This window comes from Notamacropus eugenii, chromosome 2 (genome assembly GCF_028372415.1).
Source record: "Notamacropus eugenii isolate mMacEug1 chromosome 2, mMacEug1.pri_v2, whole genome shotgun sequence".
In the NCBI taxonomy this organism is placed as follows: domain Eukaryota; kingdom Metazoa; phylum Chordata; class Mammalia; order Diprotodontia; family Macropodidae; genus Notamacropus; species Notamacropus eugenii.
Genome location: NC_092873.1, coordinates 175,843,994 through 175,863,217, shown reverse-complemented (window position 1 = coordinate 175,863,217; position 19,224 = coordinate 175,843,994). Strand labels below are relative to the sequence as shown.

The following is a 19,224-nucleotide window of genomic DNA, read 5'->3' as shown; positions in this document are numbered from 1 at the left end:
AATCATGGTGTCATCTCAGTGTCCTTAGTTTCACTCACCCTATCTAGTAAGTTCACAAATCTAGTCATTTTATCTTCACAACATTTCTTGAATATATTCCCTTCTCTCTAGTCATGTAGCCACTTACCCTAGTTCAGTCCCTCTTCCACTCTCATCAGTACTATTGCAGTAGACTCCTATTTTATCTCTCTGCCTCAAATATCTCCGTACTTCAGCCCATCATCTGCATGGCCACCAAAATGATTTAATAATTAGATCAGTTTAGGAATAAAATGCAGGTCTAACTATATCACTCTGCCCACTCCCCCACCCCTCCCAATTACAGGGCCTTATTGTTACCTCTATCATTGAATATAAACTTTTTTATTTTGCATTTAAAGCTCTTTAAAATCTGATCCCTTCTTGCCTCTCCACTCTTATTCTGTATTGCTCCCTTTTATGCTCTTTGTAGTATAGCTATGCTGTGGCATACTTGCTGTTCCCCAAGCACAATACTCCATTTCCTGTCTCTGACTATCCTTTCCTTAGTATTGACTATCTCCATGCATGGAATGCTCTCCCACCTGGCTTCTTCCTCCTAGAATCCTTGGTTTCCTTTAGGACTCAGCTCAAATACCATCTAATCCCAAATACCTTTTTGGCTCCCCTCCCCCCCCTTCTGTTTGTGTCTTCCCTTCGAAGGTTGCCTTGTATTTGATTTATATCAATATCTTATATATACCACCTACATATGTAGTTACATATGTATGTTATTTCCCACCAGAATGCAAACTCTTTAAAGGTAGTGAGACTTCTATTTTGTGTCTATATTCCCAAAGCTGAAAATAGTGTCTGGTTCATAGTAGGTGTTTACCAAATGCTTGTTGAGTGGCTGACAGATTAACCAAATTGGAATATAGCTGTAAAGGCTATAGAGATCCTTATATGCCAGGTTAGAGTTTGGATTTTAATAGGAAATGGAAAACTATTAAAGATCTTTGAGCAATAAGGAGACTGTACAAAATCATTAGAAAGATTAATCAAACAACGATATACATGTATGCACAGACACATATACGTCTGTGTGTGAACGTATGTATACACTCACACACGGGGAAAGTGATAGGGAGGGAGGGAGGGAGGCAGGGGGAGAGAGAGAGGGGGAGAGAGAGAGAGAGAGAGAGAGAGACAGAGAGAGAGAGAGAGAGAGAGAGAGAGAGAGAGAGTGTTATTTGACAGGGGGAGATTGGAGATAGGGAGATTGCATAGGAGGCTATTAACAAAAAGCAGGTGATTGGGAATCATGGCCCAAACTAGGTTATTTGTAGTGGAATGGTAAGGAGGAGGAATGAATGTGAGGAGATATTGTGAAATCTATCCATAGTATTTGTTGACTGTATATATACAGTCTTCCTCATATATAGCATTCATTTTCTGTCACCATGCCTCGAATGTATTCTCTCCTCATTTCTGTCTCTTAGAATCTGTAACTCACTTCAGGATTTACCCAGTGCTACTTCCTTCATGAGACCTTTTCTGATCACCTCAATATATAGTGTTTACTTGAAATCATTTTGTATATGTGTGTATGTATATCCATATATGTATGTGTATATATGTACGTATATGTGTGTGTATAGACACACACACGCACATATATACACATATATTTTACTTGTTTTTCTCCAATAGAAATTTAACCTTCCTGAGAAAAGGGACTATATATCTATATCTATCTGATAAAAAGACAAAAATAGTAGGGATTTAATAGAAGAAGAAAAGATTAAGGAGAGGTTGCAAGAATACACAAAATAACTACATAAGAAGGATCTTAATATCACTAATGACTACATTGATAATCTGATTACTGATCTAGAGCCAGATATCCTAGAAAATGCAGTCAAGTGAGCTTTTGGAGCATTGCTAACAATAAGGCCAATAGAGATGATGGAATTCCAGCTGAGCTATTTAAAACCCTAAAAGATGACGCTGTTAAAGTGTTGCACTCAATATGTCAGCAAATTTGGAAAACACAACAGTGGCCACTAGATTGGAAAAGATTAGTTTATGCTCTGAATTTTCAAGGAATATTCAAATTACCAAGCAGTTGTATTCATTCCATATACCCACAAGGTTATGCTTAAGATTCTGCAGTCTAGGCTTTAGCAATATAAGAAGTGAGAATTACCACAAGAACAGGCTGGTTTTTGAACAGGCAGAGGAACTAGAGACCAAATTGCCAACATTTGCTGAATTATGGAGAAAGCAAGGGAGTTCCAGAAAACTATCCATTTTTATTTTGTTAACTACACTAAAGCCTTTGATTATGTGGATCACAACAAAATAAAGCAAGTCCAGTTCTGTTTTTAAAGGATCCTGAATTGTCCCTGTTTCTGTATCTTTTAAGCTGTTGTCTAAAGGTTCTTCAAGTTTTTAAAACTAGGAATTATTATTCTCAGATACATTTGTGAAACATCAGAAATATAGGACAAGACTAGTCATGTAATTTCATTGATATAAAGAACTTTAAGATGAGGAAACTACCTCTACCCATGCAATTCTTTATCATCTCTGCAACTTAAAGTCTTAGAGATGGCACTAAGAGTTTCAGTGACTTGCCTATGCTCACATGGCATTGGGAGTACATTGGAATAAAAGTCAATTTTGTCTTTGTTAATTATCTCTGTTCTCCTGCTGCCTACTCCATGACACTGAAATAAATCAGCTCTAGTCTTTGTACTAAAGTAAACAGACAAAGCAGACCATCTTTTTTTAAGAAAAAGCATATCATATTTTTCAGTGGTAGAGATGGGGTTTATAATTTAGAGTTTGTGTGTTTTATAGGTTAGGAACTGTTGCTGTTGCACTGAGTTAGTTGGAAAGATTCATTCCAGTGTCTAGCCCCATGTTTTGTACATTGTACTTAGTAAATGGTTTTTGGGTCAAGTACGTGGGACATTTGCTTAAGGCTCTAAGAATGTTGGCTTGAGGGCTGTTCTTTCATTTTTCTTTGTTTATCCTATCTAACTTTTTCTCTGGTTTTCTTGGAAACCAACAATAGAGAAGAACAGTGTGACATCTTGGTTTCATTTTAGCTCTCTTTCTTTTTCCAATGCAATTTGCTTCTATAAGTATGAGATGCCTAAAACCAACTATTTAAATAGTTAAAAGAATTTTATTGGTACAGAAATGTATTGGCCAATTGCAAAAAACAAAACAAAATCAAACCAAACCTGATAAACATCATGTAGAAGTCATTGAAATTCAATAACAAATTATTTATCTTTCTTTCATCTCTGAATATCAATAAATCAATGAACAAGCATTTATTAAGCACAGGGGAATTATTTTAATGGTCTCTTTCTCTGAAGTAGGAAACTCTGAGCAGAGTACAACCAAGAAGGCTCTTTGAGATCAGTACCATGTATTTCAAAGGACAGCTTATAGTAGTTGCAACTTTTATCACTTTTGATTAATAATCAAATAGGCAAACAAAAACAATGTGAGCTAATATTCATAGCAAGGAGGAATTGTTATCTTACTCAAAAACTATTCTCTCTTCATTCTCTCTTTTTAACTTCAAATAAGTCATGCAATTGTTTCTTTAACAAATTCTGCTTTGAAAAACAAACAAAAAACATTTTTTTTTGCCTTCATTACAGGCCACTAGTGGTCTTTAATAAATGAAACTTTGGAGATTTTGCCAGTCTTTATGTGATCATTAATTAAACTAGCAAAGCCCCTTTTTGTGTAGTTAGTAAGAGAGCTTAACACAGGATCACGGTTAAGTCTGAGGTAATTAGTCCCTTTTGACCTTCCCTCCCTTGCATGGTTTACTGATTTTGAGGAAATACTCTCAGAATGCAAGAGAAATAATCTTATCTTCATCTGGAGCCAGAATGTCTTACGAAAGTATAGATAGCAAATGAGTAAAGTTTAAATAGAGCAGGAAACCCATGAATGACGAGAATTGTCCAGGTAGCAATGAAGCAGAGAAAATCCTGGAGAGGTGATAACTTCACCATGTCTGGTAGCCCAAGAAGCAGACATATCCAAGTAAATAGCAAATTCTGTGTAGACATATGGGTCATTCAGCCAGACAAATCATGATCATATTCATTTTTAGCAGTACCCTTCTATGTCATCCATTCCCTTCTGTTATGTATCTACCCTGGGCCTCTGTCTTCTCTGAAGAGAGTAAAAGTTCCTGGGATTCTCTTGTCCTATACAATTTTGACCTCCCATGATCATTCAGTCATCCACCTATGAAAAACTACACTTCCCATCACCCTCTCCTTCTTCCCCTCTGTACCTTACTATTAAGTGACTATGCTAGCCTTTAACTTCTGGAATTACATTCATTATTAGATATTATTTATATTTATTTGTGGGTACATATATATGTATCTATGTAGATACATATATATATATCTTACCTTGAAGTTTGATAGCATCAGCTCTATTATTTTACATAAGTTTGTATCATTTTTTTATAGCCAGTGGGGAAGTCTTTTGAAACAGTGTCCCTGTTCTTAGGAAAATTTTGTTGAAAGTAATTGTTTTAAATCTTTATTCCCAGAGAGAGTTGATATTCATGCCATATCAACCAGTCAACACAGTATTTAATAAGATATGTGTAACCATACTCTATTAGGTGTTGTGAGATGCAGAAGGCATTAGTACTTTACCTTAAGAGTTTATAATTTTGTAAAGGGTAACCAGTATGATGTACATCTTAATTCTTCTTTAAATATTTATAGGAGATAGGGATTAGACCTATGATTTTATTGGTGTTGGAAACTTAGAGCTAAAGAAAATTGCCTTCTCTACTAATGCAGGTTGACATCTTCTCCACAATTTATAATCTTAAAGAGTTGACTAGAGCACTGTGGAGTTAAGTGAATTGCCCAGGGTCACATAACCAATATATATTAGTACTGGGACTTGAACCTAGATCTTCCTGGTTTTCAAGGCTGGCTTTCTACTATGCCATGCTGCCTCTAGTATGGCTCAGTTATTTTGTGTTTGGAGCCATTTTCTAGAATAACAGACATACCCATATTGAAATACATAGATCCCAGTCCTCTTTTATTTCACCCTACAGGATCATAGGTGAAAGTATTATCCTGAGATCCTTTCATTAAGCAAATATTTGCCATTTACCCTGTGTTCTGATATGTATATATAATTGGGCCACATGCATTGAAGAATAAGAGTAGTAAATATTGGTCCCTGCCCTTAGGGAGCTTGTAGTCTAGCTGGAGAGACATGACAAACACTTGAGAAATGGAATACATTGAAGTGCCATAGGATTAAGAGCCAAATATTAAGTGTAAGATCGATAGTAAATACAGTGAGAGTCATGATTCACATTTTGTAGCACTTCATAATTTACAAAGCACTTATCTCACAGTGAACCTGTAAATATTATTATCTTTATCTGAAGAAACTGAGTCTCAATGAAGTTGTTACTTTTTCAAGAGCACTAGTAAGTGGCTGAGCCAGTACTTGACTCATCTTTTTTGATTTCTAATCTAGTGCTTTCTTCCTGTACCACATGGTTTGCCTCTCCTTCAGTGTTAGATTCAGCTACTTCATCTAGGGAATTCTGTGGTCTTGGAATAGACATCCTATTTTCCCTTTTTTTCATCTAATTCAAAGTTGAATTTTTTTAAAGAAACTTTTGCTAGAAAAGTAATAATGGGAATTACAAAAAAATCTTACCAAGTGCAGAATTTTTATCCTGCCACCTTACCTGTCTTTTGAAGTCCATAGTTCTCTTCAAGGCTCAGTTCAAAATGCCACCTTCTAAATTAAAGCCTTCCCTGATCTGCTAGTTTAAAGTGCTTTCTCTCCCCATCTCCCACCCTGACCAATTACCTTGTATTTGTCTGTATTGACTTATTTGAATGTGTTCTTTCCCTTCAGTAGAATATGAGCTCCTCAAGAGCAAGAGCTGTTTTATTTTTACCTTTATATTCTCACTGCCAGCACTAGATTTGGCACCTAAGAGATGAATTATTTTTGTTGTTGTTCAGTCATTTCAGTCATGCCTGACCCTTCATGATCCCTTTTGGGGTTTTTTTGGCAAAGGTGCTAGGATGATTTGCCATTTCCTTCTCCAGTGGATCCACTTTGACAGGTAATCAGAGGTTAAGTGACTTGTCTAGGGTCACACAGTTAGGAAATGTCTGAGGCAGGATTTGAAATCAAGTCTTCCTTACTTCAAGCCCACTGCTCTCTCTACTGAGCCACCAGCTGCCTCTTAATGAATTATAATCAAATTTAGTATCTTGGAAGGATTTATCTTTCAATGAATCAAATCTTTATCTTTCTAGACTAGTATCTGAGCCTAGACTGTCGAGAAACCATGTGATGTTGATGGTGGCACCATCAATTCTGAAGCCTATCTGCATCATGCCAGCTCATTCCATTATTTAGTAGACTTTACTTATTTATTAGACTTCTACCTCTTCTGGATTCAAAACTGGTGACTTCTTACTAATTTCAGATTTAAGGGATGCACCTAATTCTCAGCTTATTTACAAATCAGTGATTACTTGAGTAAAAAAATTGATTGTGCCTTTGCTGATTCATGTTATTTTTCTCTGACATTCCATTTGCTTCTGTCCCACTAACTTTCCCCCAGCCATCTCACCCTCCAGTCAAATACATGCACCAAACTCCATCCAGGGAACTTTTTCTCTAGGCTTCCATAGAAAAATATTTTTACACATAGGAAACGATAGAAATCATTCCTTCATAATTAAAGGGTCAAAAAAGAGAAATGTTGAATGGTGGGCTGGAAAGTTTAGCCAGTCTTACAGATATTGGGGAGTAAATCTAGAGTTTCAGTGAAGTGAAGTGTTGGAATCACTGTTTAGGGAAAATTAATTTGTTGATGTTAAGAAAGATGGATTGACAGAAGGGAAATATGAGGCTAATCAATTCTTTACCTTCTTAACATAATTGAGGCATGATATTGTGGAGTGAGAGTAGTGAGAACTAAGAAGGAACTCACTATAAAAGACATTTCAGTATAACAAATGGCAGGTTTTGGCAATGGGTGGCAGGGTTGGGGGGAAGGAAGAATAAGTAAGAATAAAATAGATTAGACCTGTGAAGTTTTGAGTCATCATGATTTTGACAGAAATGGGAAAAATAGGAAAAATGGCATTACTCTTTGAGAGGTAATATTCTGTAATAGAGTCAGTACTCTTAGTCAACAGAAGTCCTTTTTTTGTGAGGAAACCTTTCCTATTTTGGGTTACTTTCCTTTCCCTTCCTTTCATTCTTCTACCTCTAAAACTGAGTAAGGTAGAATCTGAAATAAAACTTCTATACAGTTGTGGCAGAATATCAAAGTTTGTTGAATCATAGCTATATTTAGTTTTTATTTTTCTGTAAGTGCAAGTCACTAGGGAACTTAGAAATTCTCAGACCATCATTTTATACTCTAACAAAGTGTTTAATTTTATAATTTAGCTTTGAGTAAACATACATCTTAATCCATCATTATTATCACCTTATCATAGGTAAAGTTTCTTTCTTTGGCAGATGGGAAATTCTTTGGTCAGAGAGACCTACAAAGGTGAATACTCCCCAGGCTCGCCAGTTTAAACCTTATATCAAACAGATAAATTTTCCTTCAAACCTTATTCGACTGGAAGTAAATAGCACTCTTCTGGACTATTACACTGAATTAGATGCAGTTGTGCTACATGGTGTGAAGGACAGACCTGTACTTTCACTTAAGACTTCACTCATTGACATGAATGATCTGGATGAAGAGGATTATGAAGAGAAAGATGGCTGTGGAATGGAGGCCCTTAGTAAACAGTTCAACAGTGCTGCCCTCAGGGAATGGACAAACAATGGCTATTTTGATAAACTACCTTATGAGGTAAGCCAGAAATATCTTAATAAAAATAGAGCATATTTCACAAATAAAAATGTAAAATGCCTAAATGTGCAAACAGATTAATAGTGTTATCACAGAAATATTAACCCCACTTAAGAGATCACACTTTCTTCAAGTGGTCTTTTTTTATTTATATTTTATTTTTTTATTTATTTTGCTAAAATCCCGAGTTCCTTGTGATTCACTGAAGCCGATTGGAAAAGGCTTTTACTTAGAAAAACACATTTTAAACTATAATGTGAGGTAATTGATTTTTTAAAAAATCCATTCATACTTCTTATTGATTCAAATTAGCATTCTTAATCAATAAGTGTTTTTCATTATTAATAAATTTTATTCTTGATGTATTACAAATTAGACTGAATTTGTGAAGTTTGACTGTATGTAACAACTGTCATGGAATTTGCAATATTAGAAAATCCAGATAAAAGGGACAGTATTGGACAAGGGGCCATAATTAAATAAAAGTGGGGGAGGGGCTTTAACTCCATTTTCTTCATTCCTCCTTGATGATCCCATTCCTCACCTTTAAAGGAGTACTAATTTTTTGTTTGCTTATTTGTTTGTTTTCCCAACTAGATCCCTTAGGATAAGTGGAGTAGGAAAGAGTGAGTTAAGGGGATAGGGAGAAGGAGGGAGGATAGGAAAAGAAGAGAAAGTGGAAAGAGACAGAGACAGAAAGAATATTTATATTAGGAAGAAATAGGACTAAGTTGTGCCATCAAGGACTTCTGGAAAACACTGTGCCATTAGACTTCATATAATTACATCCATCCAAACAATTTGGCAGATGATTCAAAGTGCATAGTCGGATGAACAGACTATTTGTTTTTGATTCTTAACCTTTCCTTCCAAAATTGAGAATTAAAAATTTTATGAACAATTTCAGTGTGCTATGTTGAATTTATATTCTATGACAACTATGTGCACGTTATTGATTTGTTTTTGATATATCATTTGTTTTACTTAATTTGCAAATTGAGTATTTTAAATATATTTAAGGAGCAAGCTTTTAAAAGTCATTTCATTGTGAATACTTTCACTGAGTGAAGTAAATAATCCTTTATCTAATTTGTCTTTTGTTTAATTATGGATTTTTATGTATTACTACTTTTGTTCAAAGCAAGATAACCTGAATTATCTCTGAGTATTGAGTTGGTGATATAAAATAGTAACACTTTTCCTCATTTTTCCTCATTGTTTTTCTCTTAATTTTTTTTATTTGCTATCTTAGGTGGCATGATTTTGACACTTTTTTAGCTATACTGATCGTAAACCTTTTCTTCTACTGAAAGTTATTTTGAATTTGGAATGATCAGACTTTATTTTAAAGCTTCCCAAATTCCACACTTCATCTGAGAAAAAGCATCTGCTGTAAACTTTCAAATTTATATCAGTTAATACTGAATTTAATGGATTACAGTAGCATTGCTGGTTTATTCCACTATTTTCAGGACTGTGACTATTAGAAGATTGTCATGTGACTATTAGAAGGCCTCTCATTGTAAAGCAACTGCTAGCCCACCAAATGAGGTGAATTTTTCATTTGTAGGCAATTCATCCCTTTTAATGGATGAAAAGATTACATGTGAACAGCTACTAAAACATCTTAAAATTTACAGAGAGGTTTAGATGCATTGTTTCTTTTAATCCTCACAACTAACCTGTGAAATAAGTACTACAAATAGGATGAACCCTATTTTACAGGTAAAGAAACTGAAGCTCAGAGGAATTATATGAGTGGCCCATAATTATACATCTTATAAATATCAGAGCCAGGGTTTCAAGCCATGTCTCTCTTATGCTTATGGCCATTGTTGTTTCTACCACACTGTGCTGCCTTTGTGTACCAAAATGTTACAAAGCATAATACTTCACAGATGAAAGGAAAAAAAAAAACTAGGGCAGGAATTGTATTGAATGATGCTTTTTTAATAATTAAATTAACTTTATTTGGGGATTCCTTCTGAACACACCATATCATATATTCATTATGGTATCAAATTGTTCTTTATGCTAGGGTACCAATGGATAAAGAGCAGGATTCTGATCGATTCCAAAGTCTATGTTGGTAATGATTTATAGATATTTCTCCATAGTCTTTATACCTATTATCTTTTGTTTAATCATAGGTAAAATGTTCTTTACTTATATTTTAATGCCACAATCTTATTTACTTTTCATTTTATCATATCTATTTTTTACTTCAGCTAGTGTTATTTTCTCAGTAAATGTCATAGAATACTTTTCTATGTCAGGAACTAAACAAATGAAAAAGTATGTATTTGAAACTCTACCAAAAATTCCTTGGGGAATAATCTTAATGAATGTTTACTGGTGTTATAAATAATATAGGTTACTTAATGATCAACCTGAAGATGTCATTCTGTCAACCTGAACTTATTCATTCTTTAAAAACTCAAAAGTATTTCCAGTTAAAATCAGATATAAAGATAGTTTAGAACATATAACTAACATGACAAGGTGATTGATAAAATTTGTTTATAATGGTTTGATGACACCTTTTGTAAAACTAATTTTGAAATGTTACCACTTTATGCATTTAGAAATTTATACATTCTAGTTTTGGTCATTGTGACATTTAAAGATTGTGATATTTCCTTCTTTCTTTTTTAATGTCTCAAATCACCCTTTCTTTAAAAGCAGCATGATTCTAACCACAAATGAACAGTTTGGAGAATATGGTATATTCATTATTTTTTTAAAAACGTCCAAAAAATAAAGATTTTTAGAACAGAGAATTTGTAAAAAAAATTTTTACATTTAAAACAATTGCATCCAATTTTCTCTGCTATTAGGAAATCAATCATAAGAAGATGAGTTTTTTTTTTACCCCCTTCCATATTTATCTTCCTTCATTTATAAACACGACCTTTTTTTCCCCTCTGTGTTTTCTGGAATTTAGGCCAGTACTGCAGACTGACTAGTGCCAAACATCTAAATATGGTTGACTTTCGACCAGTAAATAAGATAAATGGGTAAGTTATGGGGAGGAATTGAACCAACATTCAGAACCTTTTCACTGTTGCACCACTTAGGAAACATGCTAGTTTTTATTGTTCACCTTGAATTTTAGTAGAAATCTTATTTTAGACATAGAGCCTAAGTGCAACTTTAAAAAAATAAATAGAGTAGTGAGAAGGAGGTGGAAATACTTTGAGTTTTAAAAATCTCTGATGCCATGTTATTGTGTTTTTATGTGAATGGTAGCTTTCTTTTCTGTATTCTTTGCAGTGTTTAGCTCATTAACAGTACTGCTTTGATTACTTCTTAATAATTTTACAGCTTGACTTTAGTAATAGCTCTAGTTTTTATCTTGCTCTCCCTATTTTTTTTATCTTTTATGTAGCTCATCCAGTTGATTTTGAGTCATCTTACACTACCTGACCTGTGTAGATTAGCACAAACTTGTAAACTACTCTACCAACACTGCTGTGATCCTCTACAATATACCCACCTCAATTTGCAACCTTACTGGGCAAAGCTGAATGACACATCTCTGGAGTACCTACAGTCTCGCTGCACACTAGTCCAATGGCTGAATTTATCTTGGACTGGAAATAGAGGCTTCATCTCTGTTTCAGGATTTGGCAGGTTAGTGTCCGTACATGGAACAGTTCACAGAAGACTGGGTAGTTCTTATAACAAAGGTTCAAAATACTGTGCAGTACATATTTACGAGAATAAGATAGAAGTGTAGTTTTCATAGCAATGGATTGGTTTCTATTAAAAGTAATGTCTTGTAGCATCCTTAAAGCAGCTTAAAAACACACACATTAAACTGTATTATTTAGTGAAACCATAGATTTTATGGAAAACAATTTTCAGCAAAAGTTCTTTTTTTCATTTTTATGCCCAATGAAAGATTAAAAAAAAAGCCTTTTCTCATCTCATAGTTTCAGATTATATGAATAACACATTAAAAAAAACTATTTCAAAATCAAATCTACCTCTCTAATGTGATTTGTCAGAATTGGAAAACAATTTATTACAGAACATTTTTAATTAAATCTTAATTACATGTGCAATGCATCATCCAAATTTAGAAGCTCATTTGAACTAATTATGTTGAAAAATGCAATTGCACGCTAAATAGGCGACCACACTTGCAGACCTGCCCAGGTGTTTCTGCTTGCTTCTATTTAGACACTTGGTTTCCTTACTATTAAATGTCACCCGATAAAACTTTGGAAGCTTACCAACTTATATATTTATTTAGGAATTTAGTCATTTTATCTTATTTTGTAAATTTGTGGGGGGGTTTAGTTCCTTGTTGATGACAGTTTCCATTATGTTTCAGCAAATAATGTTCTTATTTTTATTAAACTTAATAAATAATCACTAAAGAAAAAAACTCGGAATTTCATTAAATTTATGTTTAATGAAAAATATTTTGTCCTATTCAAAAGCTAAAAACAAACTGGAGGTTTCCTTTCATATTCACTACACCACTATTTTTGAAAAGTCCTATGTGAAGGAAAATTTAAATAAATTCCATCAATTTATTGTAAAATTAAAGATACATTTTCATGGATAATTTTTTGGTGTAATACTTGAACAATAAATAATGCTTGAACTGGTTTTTAACAAAATATCCAAAGTGCTAACATTAGTGAACAGTATTTTAAAAACAGAAACAAGACAAAAGCAGTCATGGCTGCATTTTTAGCTTTTCTTTCTATTGGACTTTATGATAACCTTTTTTTAAAAAATGTGCATGAAGCCACAAGGTTTTTTACCACCTTCCAGATTTATCTTTCTTCATTTATAAACGTGGTCTTTTTTTCCTTTGTGTTTTCTGGGAGTTAGGCCATATTCAGTTGTACTGCAGACTGACAGTGCCTAACATCTAAATATACGTGACTTTCAGACCATTAAATATGATAAATGGACAAGTTATACATACACAGAAAACTGTATGATTCTGCGAATTAGATCCTAAATATTTTACAACTATAAGAATAAGTACAGTATGAATTCCATTTCTGCTTTATGAATTTTATAAGTTTATAATAATAATAGTAATAATAACTAGTATTTATGTAGAGCTTTAAGGTTTGCAAAGCACTTTATATATGATGTCTCATTTGATCTTCACAACCCTGTGAGGAAGGTTTTTTATTATTCCCATTTTACAGATGAAGAAACTGAGGCACAGAACAGTTAAATGACTTATACAGAATCACATAGGTAGTGAGTTTCTGAGCTTGAATTTGAACTTGGGTCTTCCTGACTCTGGATCCTGTGGTCTATCCATTGTACAACCTGACTGCCTACATGAGGGATATTTTTAAGGCAAAATTATATTTTTAATTTCTGAAAGTTATGTGCATCTTTTTACTTGTAGAAATTTGAAGGCATTCATTTACTTTACCTATTTCTCCCTCTTTACCTTGAACTTCTATCTTCAAGTAAGACTGGAAAGCCCTGGAACTAGTAATAATCAGATACATTTGGAGTGTGAAGAATTAAGACAACCTGAGAATGATGGGGGCTACTAACAATCAGTAACAAATATAAGGTGTTAAGCTTCCTGAGGGCAGGGACCTCACATCACTCATAGTAGCTAACATAGTGCCTTCCATATGGAAGGAACTCAGTCATTCAATCACAAAACATTTACTTAGTGCCACAGTGCCACAGTGCCACATAACACAAACACTGTGTTATGTATTGGGAATGAAGAGAGAAAAAAATAAAATAATCCTCAGCATCTAACACAGATTTTGGTACATAGTAAGTGCTTAATAAATGCTTTTCCATTCTTTTCTAAATATATGATAGTTAAAGGTAAGGAAGCAGGGAAGAATAGTATTTGCAGTAAGGGAGTGGGGATAAGAATCAGAAAAGACTTTGTTTAGAAGGTGAAGTTTAAGTTGCATCTTGAAAGAAGAGAGGAATTTTTTTACATAGAGGTAAGGAGAAAGTGCATTCCAGGCAAGGGGAATGGATGGCCAGTGCAAAAACCAGAACCAGGAGGTGGAGAGTTGTATGTGAGGAACAGAAAAAAGACAAATTTGTTAGTGCTTGTATTATATTGTATTTGTCCTTCATTGCTGAAGAAGACCATGCCATCAGAGAAATAATGACATGACTTGTACTTGACTTTATTTTGAGTGAGAGAGGGCTGTGCAGGTCACCAGCCTCACTTCTCCTCTGGAGCCATCCAAATCCGGTGATCAGATATTCATCAGGATGACTGGAGATGACCCAGGATGAGGCAATTGGGGTTAAGTGACTTGCCCAAGGTCACACAGCTAGTGAGTGTCAAGTGTCTGAGGTGAGATTTGAACTCAGGTCCTCCTGACTCCTGCACTGGGGCTGTATCCACTGAGCCACCTAGCTGCCCCTGGTGGTGTTATAGAATGCAGGAAAAGAATAATATATAATGTTGGAAAGATGGGTTGGGTGTATGTTGTAAAGGAGTTTAAAAGTCAAACAGAGAAGTTTCTGTTTTATTCTAGAGGCAGTAGAGATCCTCTGAGTGTGATTAGGAGTTGGTCAAAGCTTAAGGAAAGGTACTTTCTTAGCTATGTGGAAGATTGACTAGAGTAGGAAGAAAGAGAGAAAGAAAAGGAGGGGGGGGAGAGAGAGAGAGACAGAGAGACAGAGAGAGAGAGAATTCAATTTAGAGGCTGTTATAGTAGTATACCCAAAAAGTAACAAGGGTCTCAACTAGGGTTGTAGCTGTATGAACAGAGAAAAGGGAACAGCACATCTAAGAGATGTAGATGTAGAAATAACAAAATTTGGCAACTAATTAAATATCTGAGGTGAGTAAGAATGAGAAGTCAAGGATGACATTTAAGTTAAAAACTTGGAAGGAAGACTGGAAAAAATTGTGGTACCTTCCACAGAAATAAGGAACTTTGGAAAGGAGGTGGGGTCACAAGGAAAGATAATGAGTTTTGCTGGACAAGATGAGTTTTACACGTCTCCAGAACATCCAGTTTAAAATACCCAACAGGCAGTTAGTGATGAAGGACTAAAACTTAAGGAGAGACTAGATGTATTGATTTACAATATAATATATATGTATAATATAATATATAATATAATAATTTATATAGGTGACAGTTAAATCCTTGATACTTATGAGTTCACCAAGAGAAGTTTAGGGAGAAAAAAGAAGAGGGAACAGTGTAGATCACTGGAGAATACCCACAGTTAGGAGGCTTGATATGGTTAATCAGCAAGTAAAGGAAATTAAAAAGGAATAGGACACTCAGGTAGGAAAATAAAGACAGAGTAATGTCATGAAAAGTCAAATACAACCTTTCAAAGTTCACTAAGTCATAGCCATCTCTAGTCACTGACAGAAGTAATAGGTGTATGTACTTATTGTCCAGCTTAAGGTCTTTCTCCCCACCAAGGACTTAGTCCTTACCTCCTTAGTTGACCATTCCAGGGAGAAAAAAAAGGCAGACAAAAGGAGAAAAGAATTTGGCTGACTAGTACTTCTGGTATGCACCCCAGTTTTGTTTCCATAAGCAATTACAGAGGCTCTTCTTCACCATGTAGTTACTGTACCAGAAAAAGTTACAAAACGTGCATACCCTAGGGTCCGTCTAGATAGTACATTAATTGAGTACTCCGCACATGTTTGTAAGGGTTGGGTTCATTGGTCAGTCCCCCATTTTTTTCTTATTTGTATAACTAATTCTAGTACATAAGAAGAAATAGGAAGGAAACAGCAATTTACTTTTCTAAATTTTAGATTGTTGTTTTACGGATAGAGTTCCTCTTTGCAAGATTAAAACTTCATTTTTTAAAACTAGAAATTTAGTCTCTATTGTCAGTTCACTCAAATTAGTTCCTTGAGCTTGTTTAAATAACCAAAATGCAAAAATGAACATAAGTACTTTAAATTTAACTATAGTATTTTAGACAGTAAACCATTTGATCTTTTAAAAATGTTTTATTAATTTTTGTAAAAAACTTTACCATCATTTTCTGTCCCCCTAAAATAGCATCCTTTCTTGTAATAAAAAAGAATAAAGCAACTGGCACACTGACCAAAGATACTGAATCTTAATATCATCCTTTTAATCCTCGTGGTTTATATTAAGTGAATATTTGTTAAAAGGAGGAAGGGAGAAGTGTTTTTTCAAGGGGAGGCATTAAAAGTTTTTCTGACTGATTGCTGTTGGCCCCTTTACTTTGACTACTGAATTGATAGTCATTATGATTTGTAGGCAGCATTCCCAGAATAAACAATAAATATTCATAACTTGATTATTAATGAATAATCTATGAATAAGTATGGTCTATTTATGCTCATTACTGTGAACAAGATTTATTTATAATAATTTTAAGAAAAAAGTAGATTTTTTCCAAAGTAGGGATGTGTTAAATGATCAGTTTTTGGAAAAAGATTGATGTAGCTCCTTCTTGCTGATAATTCTTATATAGATAGAAAACTGTATCTCTGCAAGTTGAAACTATTTAGCATGATTTTTCTTTTTGAATTCTCAGAAAACTGTATCCCTAAAGTATTCAGTAGATTTAGGTAAGACAATGGTACTTAAAACTTGTCAGGATAGGTAACTCTGTCCTGTCTGTCTATGCAGATCTATAAATTAATAACTTAAAATATTGCCTACATTTATCAGTCTGTATGTAACTTCTTATTAAAATCAAATTTATTATAATTTTCCAATTCTTAAGTTACAATAACCTAAATACTTTTAGATTCTTAGACCCCTAGATTCTTATTTCTACATCAGTGTATGTACATTGAAACATAATCACACTCAGCTCCAAGATTTGCCCTTTTCTATTTTTAAACTCTCCATAATTTGACTAAAACCAATTACTGATACTTTCACTTAGGTATCAAGTATTTATTAATCACTTACTATTGCCTTAAGTGCTAGAAATACAAAGAAAGGCAAAAGCTGCTTCTGCACTCACAGAATTCACATGTTCCTGGAAAAAAACCATGCAAATAACTCTATATATGCAACATATACAGTAAATGGAAATTAATCTCAAAGGGAAGATATAAGCTGTGCAAGGATTGGGGATGGGGTGGAAGAGTAGGAAAGTCTTCCTGCTGAACATTGTATTTGAGCTGTCTCAAAGTAAAGAAAAGCAGAATGCGGAGTTGAGGCAGGAGAACATTCTTTTTCTTCTGCATTATATTATTTCATTTGTTTAACTGGTGTTTCAATATATTCTTCTCAGTCTTCTCTTATAACCTTGCTTTTACCCCAGTCTCTAAAATACATTGCCTTATTCTATATGGAATTTTCTAGAAGTCCTAGCAAGTATCACTGTCCTCAGAAAACTGCCATGGTCCCTATAGTTTCAAGGGCAAAATACAGATTTCTCTGTTTGACATTTTAAAGTCCTTCACAGATGGCTGGCTGCCTCCAAGACTTAGGCATCAGGCATCACTCCCCTTTATCCACTCTGTGGTCCTGCTTGCTGTTCCTCACATACAACATTTGGTCTTCTTTCTCCATGCTTTTACAGTAGCTCCCCCCACACTTATTTTGCATCTGTTCATGTGTGTGTTTATTTATTTTTATTTATTTGTACATTATATTTTCCCCAACATCATATGTGACCCTCAACACTGAGACTTTCTCATTTTTATCTTTCTGTTCTCAGGGCCTAGGACAGTGCTTGGCCCATAGCAGACTCTTAGTAAATGCTTATTGATTGATAGATGATATAAATAGCTTATTATACATTAACAGTTATACCGTTTTAATTTGTTTGTCTATTCATTTTGTGTATCCATGTCTGCATTAGTATGTCTGTCTTCTGGAGGAAACAGTTCTTTCAGATTTTCTTTCTACTATAGGGTACCTGATACTGGGTACACCTAGATGTTCAGAAAGTCTTAGTACAGTTTTAAGCACTAATTTTTAATAACAAAAAGCTGCACGAAGACTCTTGGGATGCCTTGTTTGTAGCTAAGTATTTAATGACTATGTTTTAATAATCTTTATCTATAATTTTTTATCTGGAATAAATATTGTGCCGAATAAAATTACATTATTTAGAATAACAATGAGTTAAAACTCTTTCAAGATTCATTTCAATATGAATAATATAAACACACAGTTAAGAGTCAGGAGGTCCAAGCCTTTCACCTGATTCTACTACTACCTTGTTACTAAAGAAGAATGCTCTGAGGATTAGTGCCTGATTCTGGGATGAGTAAACTGATATTAAATTGTTCACTCATGTGATGTTAATTATTCCAGGGTACCAAATATCATTTAGAAAATGACTTCTTTCTGTGTACTATGTATTACTTTGGAAAAATTAATTCATCTCATAAGGATAAGCAATTTATTTCTACATTAGAGATTTGTTTACTTGATAGCATAAAACAGTTTTGAATTCGTTACTTGAAGATAAGTCAATTCAAAATACCATCATCACCATCATCGATAATTATTTTGTGAGAATCTACTAAGTGTATCACACTCTTCTGGTTATTGCAACAGACATAGATAGGAGACAGAAAATGAAAAAGCTATAAGCTTACATAAAACTAGCTATTTCAAGGTGACAAGCATACTATAACAAGTTAGCTATTTCAGAGCTAAGAAGTAGCTTGTTCAAGGTGAACAAAGTTGGCTAAGATAAAAATGCTTGTTATATGTTAATGAATGGTGATAGAAATAATAGCTGGCTCAAGGTCAGTCTCTAGATCCTTCTTTTCTTGGGAGGTATATACTTTGGTAAATGAAATGAAAAGGAAATTAATGCAGATTTGTATTAAGTAAAGAAGTCTGTCTATAGTGTCTGTAACATTTTTGTTCAATAGAGAAATCAGGGTAAAGAGGGAGGGAGAGGAAGGCAAAAATCATCATTTTTAGTATAATTTCTATTATCTTTTATTTCTTTAAAGTACCATGAAAGTTTTCCATTGTCCTTTTGGATTTCTGATGCTGAATCTGATGATAGTTTATAAATTCTTTCCTAGTATCATTGTAGTGGAGCTTGGGCAGGAGCCCATTGTTGTTCAATCTATGCACTTCAGAGAGCATTGGGGCTAAGGTTTTAGGGAGGACAAGAAAGAAAGGAAGGAAGAAGGAAAGGAGGGAGGGAAGGATCTGAGATAGGGTCCAAATGACCCTTTAGCTCTACAGACATGTCACCTTTCACAGTATTACATTGATCTGAACATTCAGAGGCCATAGCAAGATCACCCCCTGATTGAAAAAAAGCCTTGTTACTAAACACAAATGTCAGTCTACTCCAGTTAACCATCTAATAAGAGAAAAGTATGAGATTGGTTGTTGGTTTGACATAGCTGGGAAACAAACATTTAATAGTACGGG

General features: G+C 34.2%; 1 protein-coding gene across 2 annotated transcripts in view; it reads left to right on the top strand.

Annotated features, from left to right (window-relative positions):
* FBXL4 (F-box and leucine rich repeat protein 4) overlaps positions 1-19,224 on the top strand; it is a 139,365-nt gene that overhangs the window by 40,518 nt on the left and 79,623 nt on the right. For both annotated transcript variants that reach the window (XM_072642903.1, XM_072642904.1), the window contains exons 4-5: positions 7,537-7,882; positions 11,271-11,515. In XM_072642903.1, the coding sequence (XP_072499004.1) occupies positions 7,537-7,882; positions 11,271-11,515 (591 nt within the window). The remainder of the gene's footprint in view (positions 1-7,536; positions 7,883-11,270; positions 11,516-19,224) is intronic.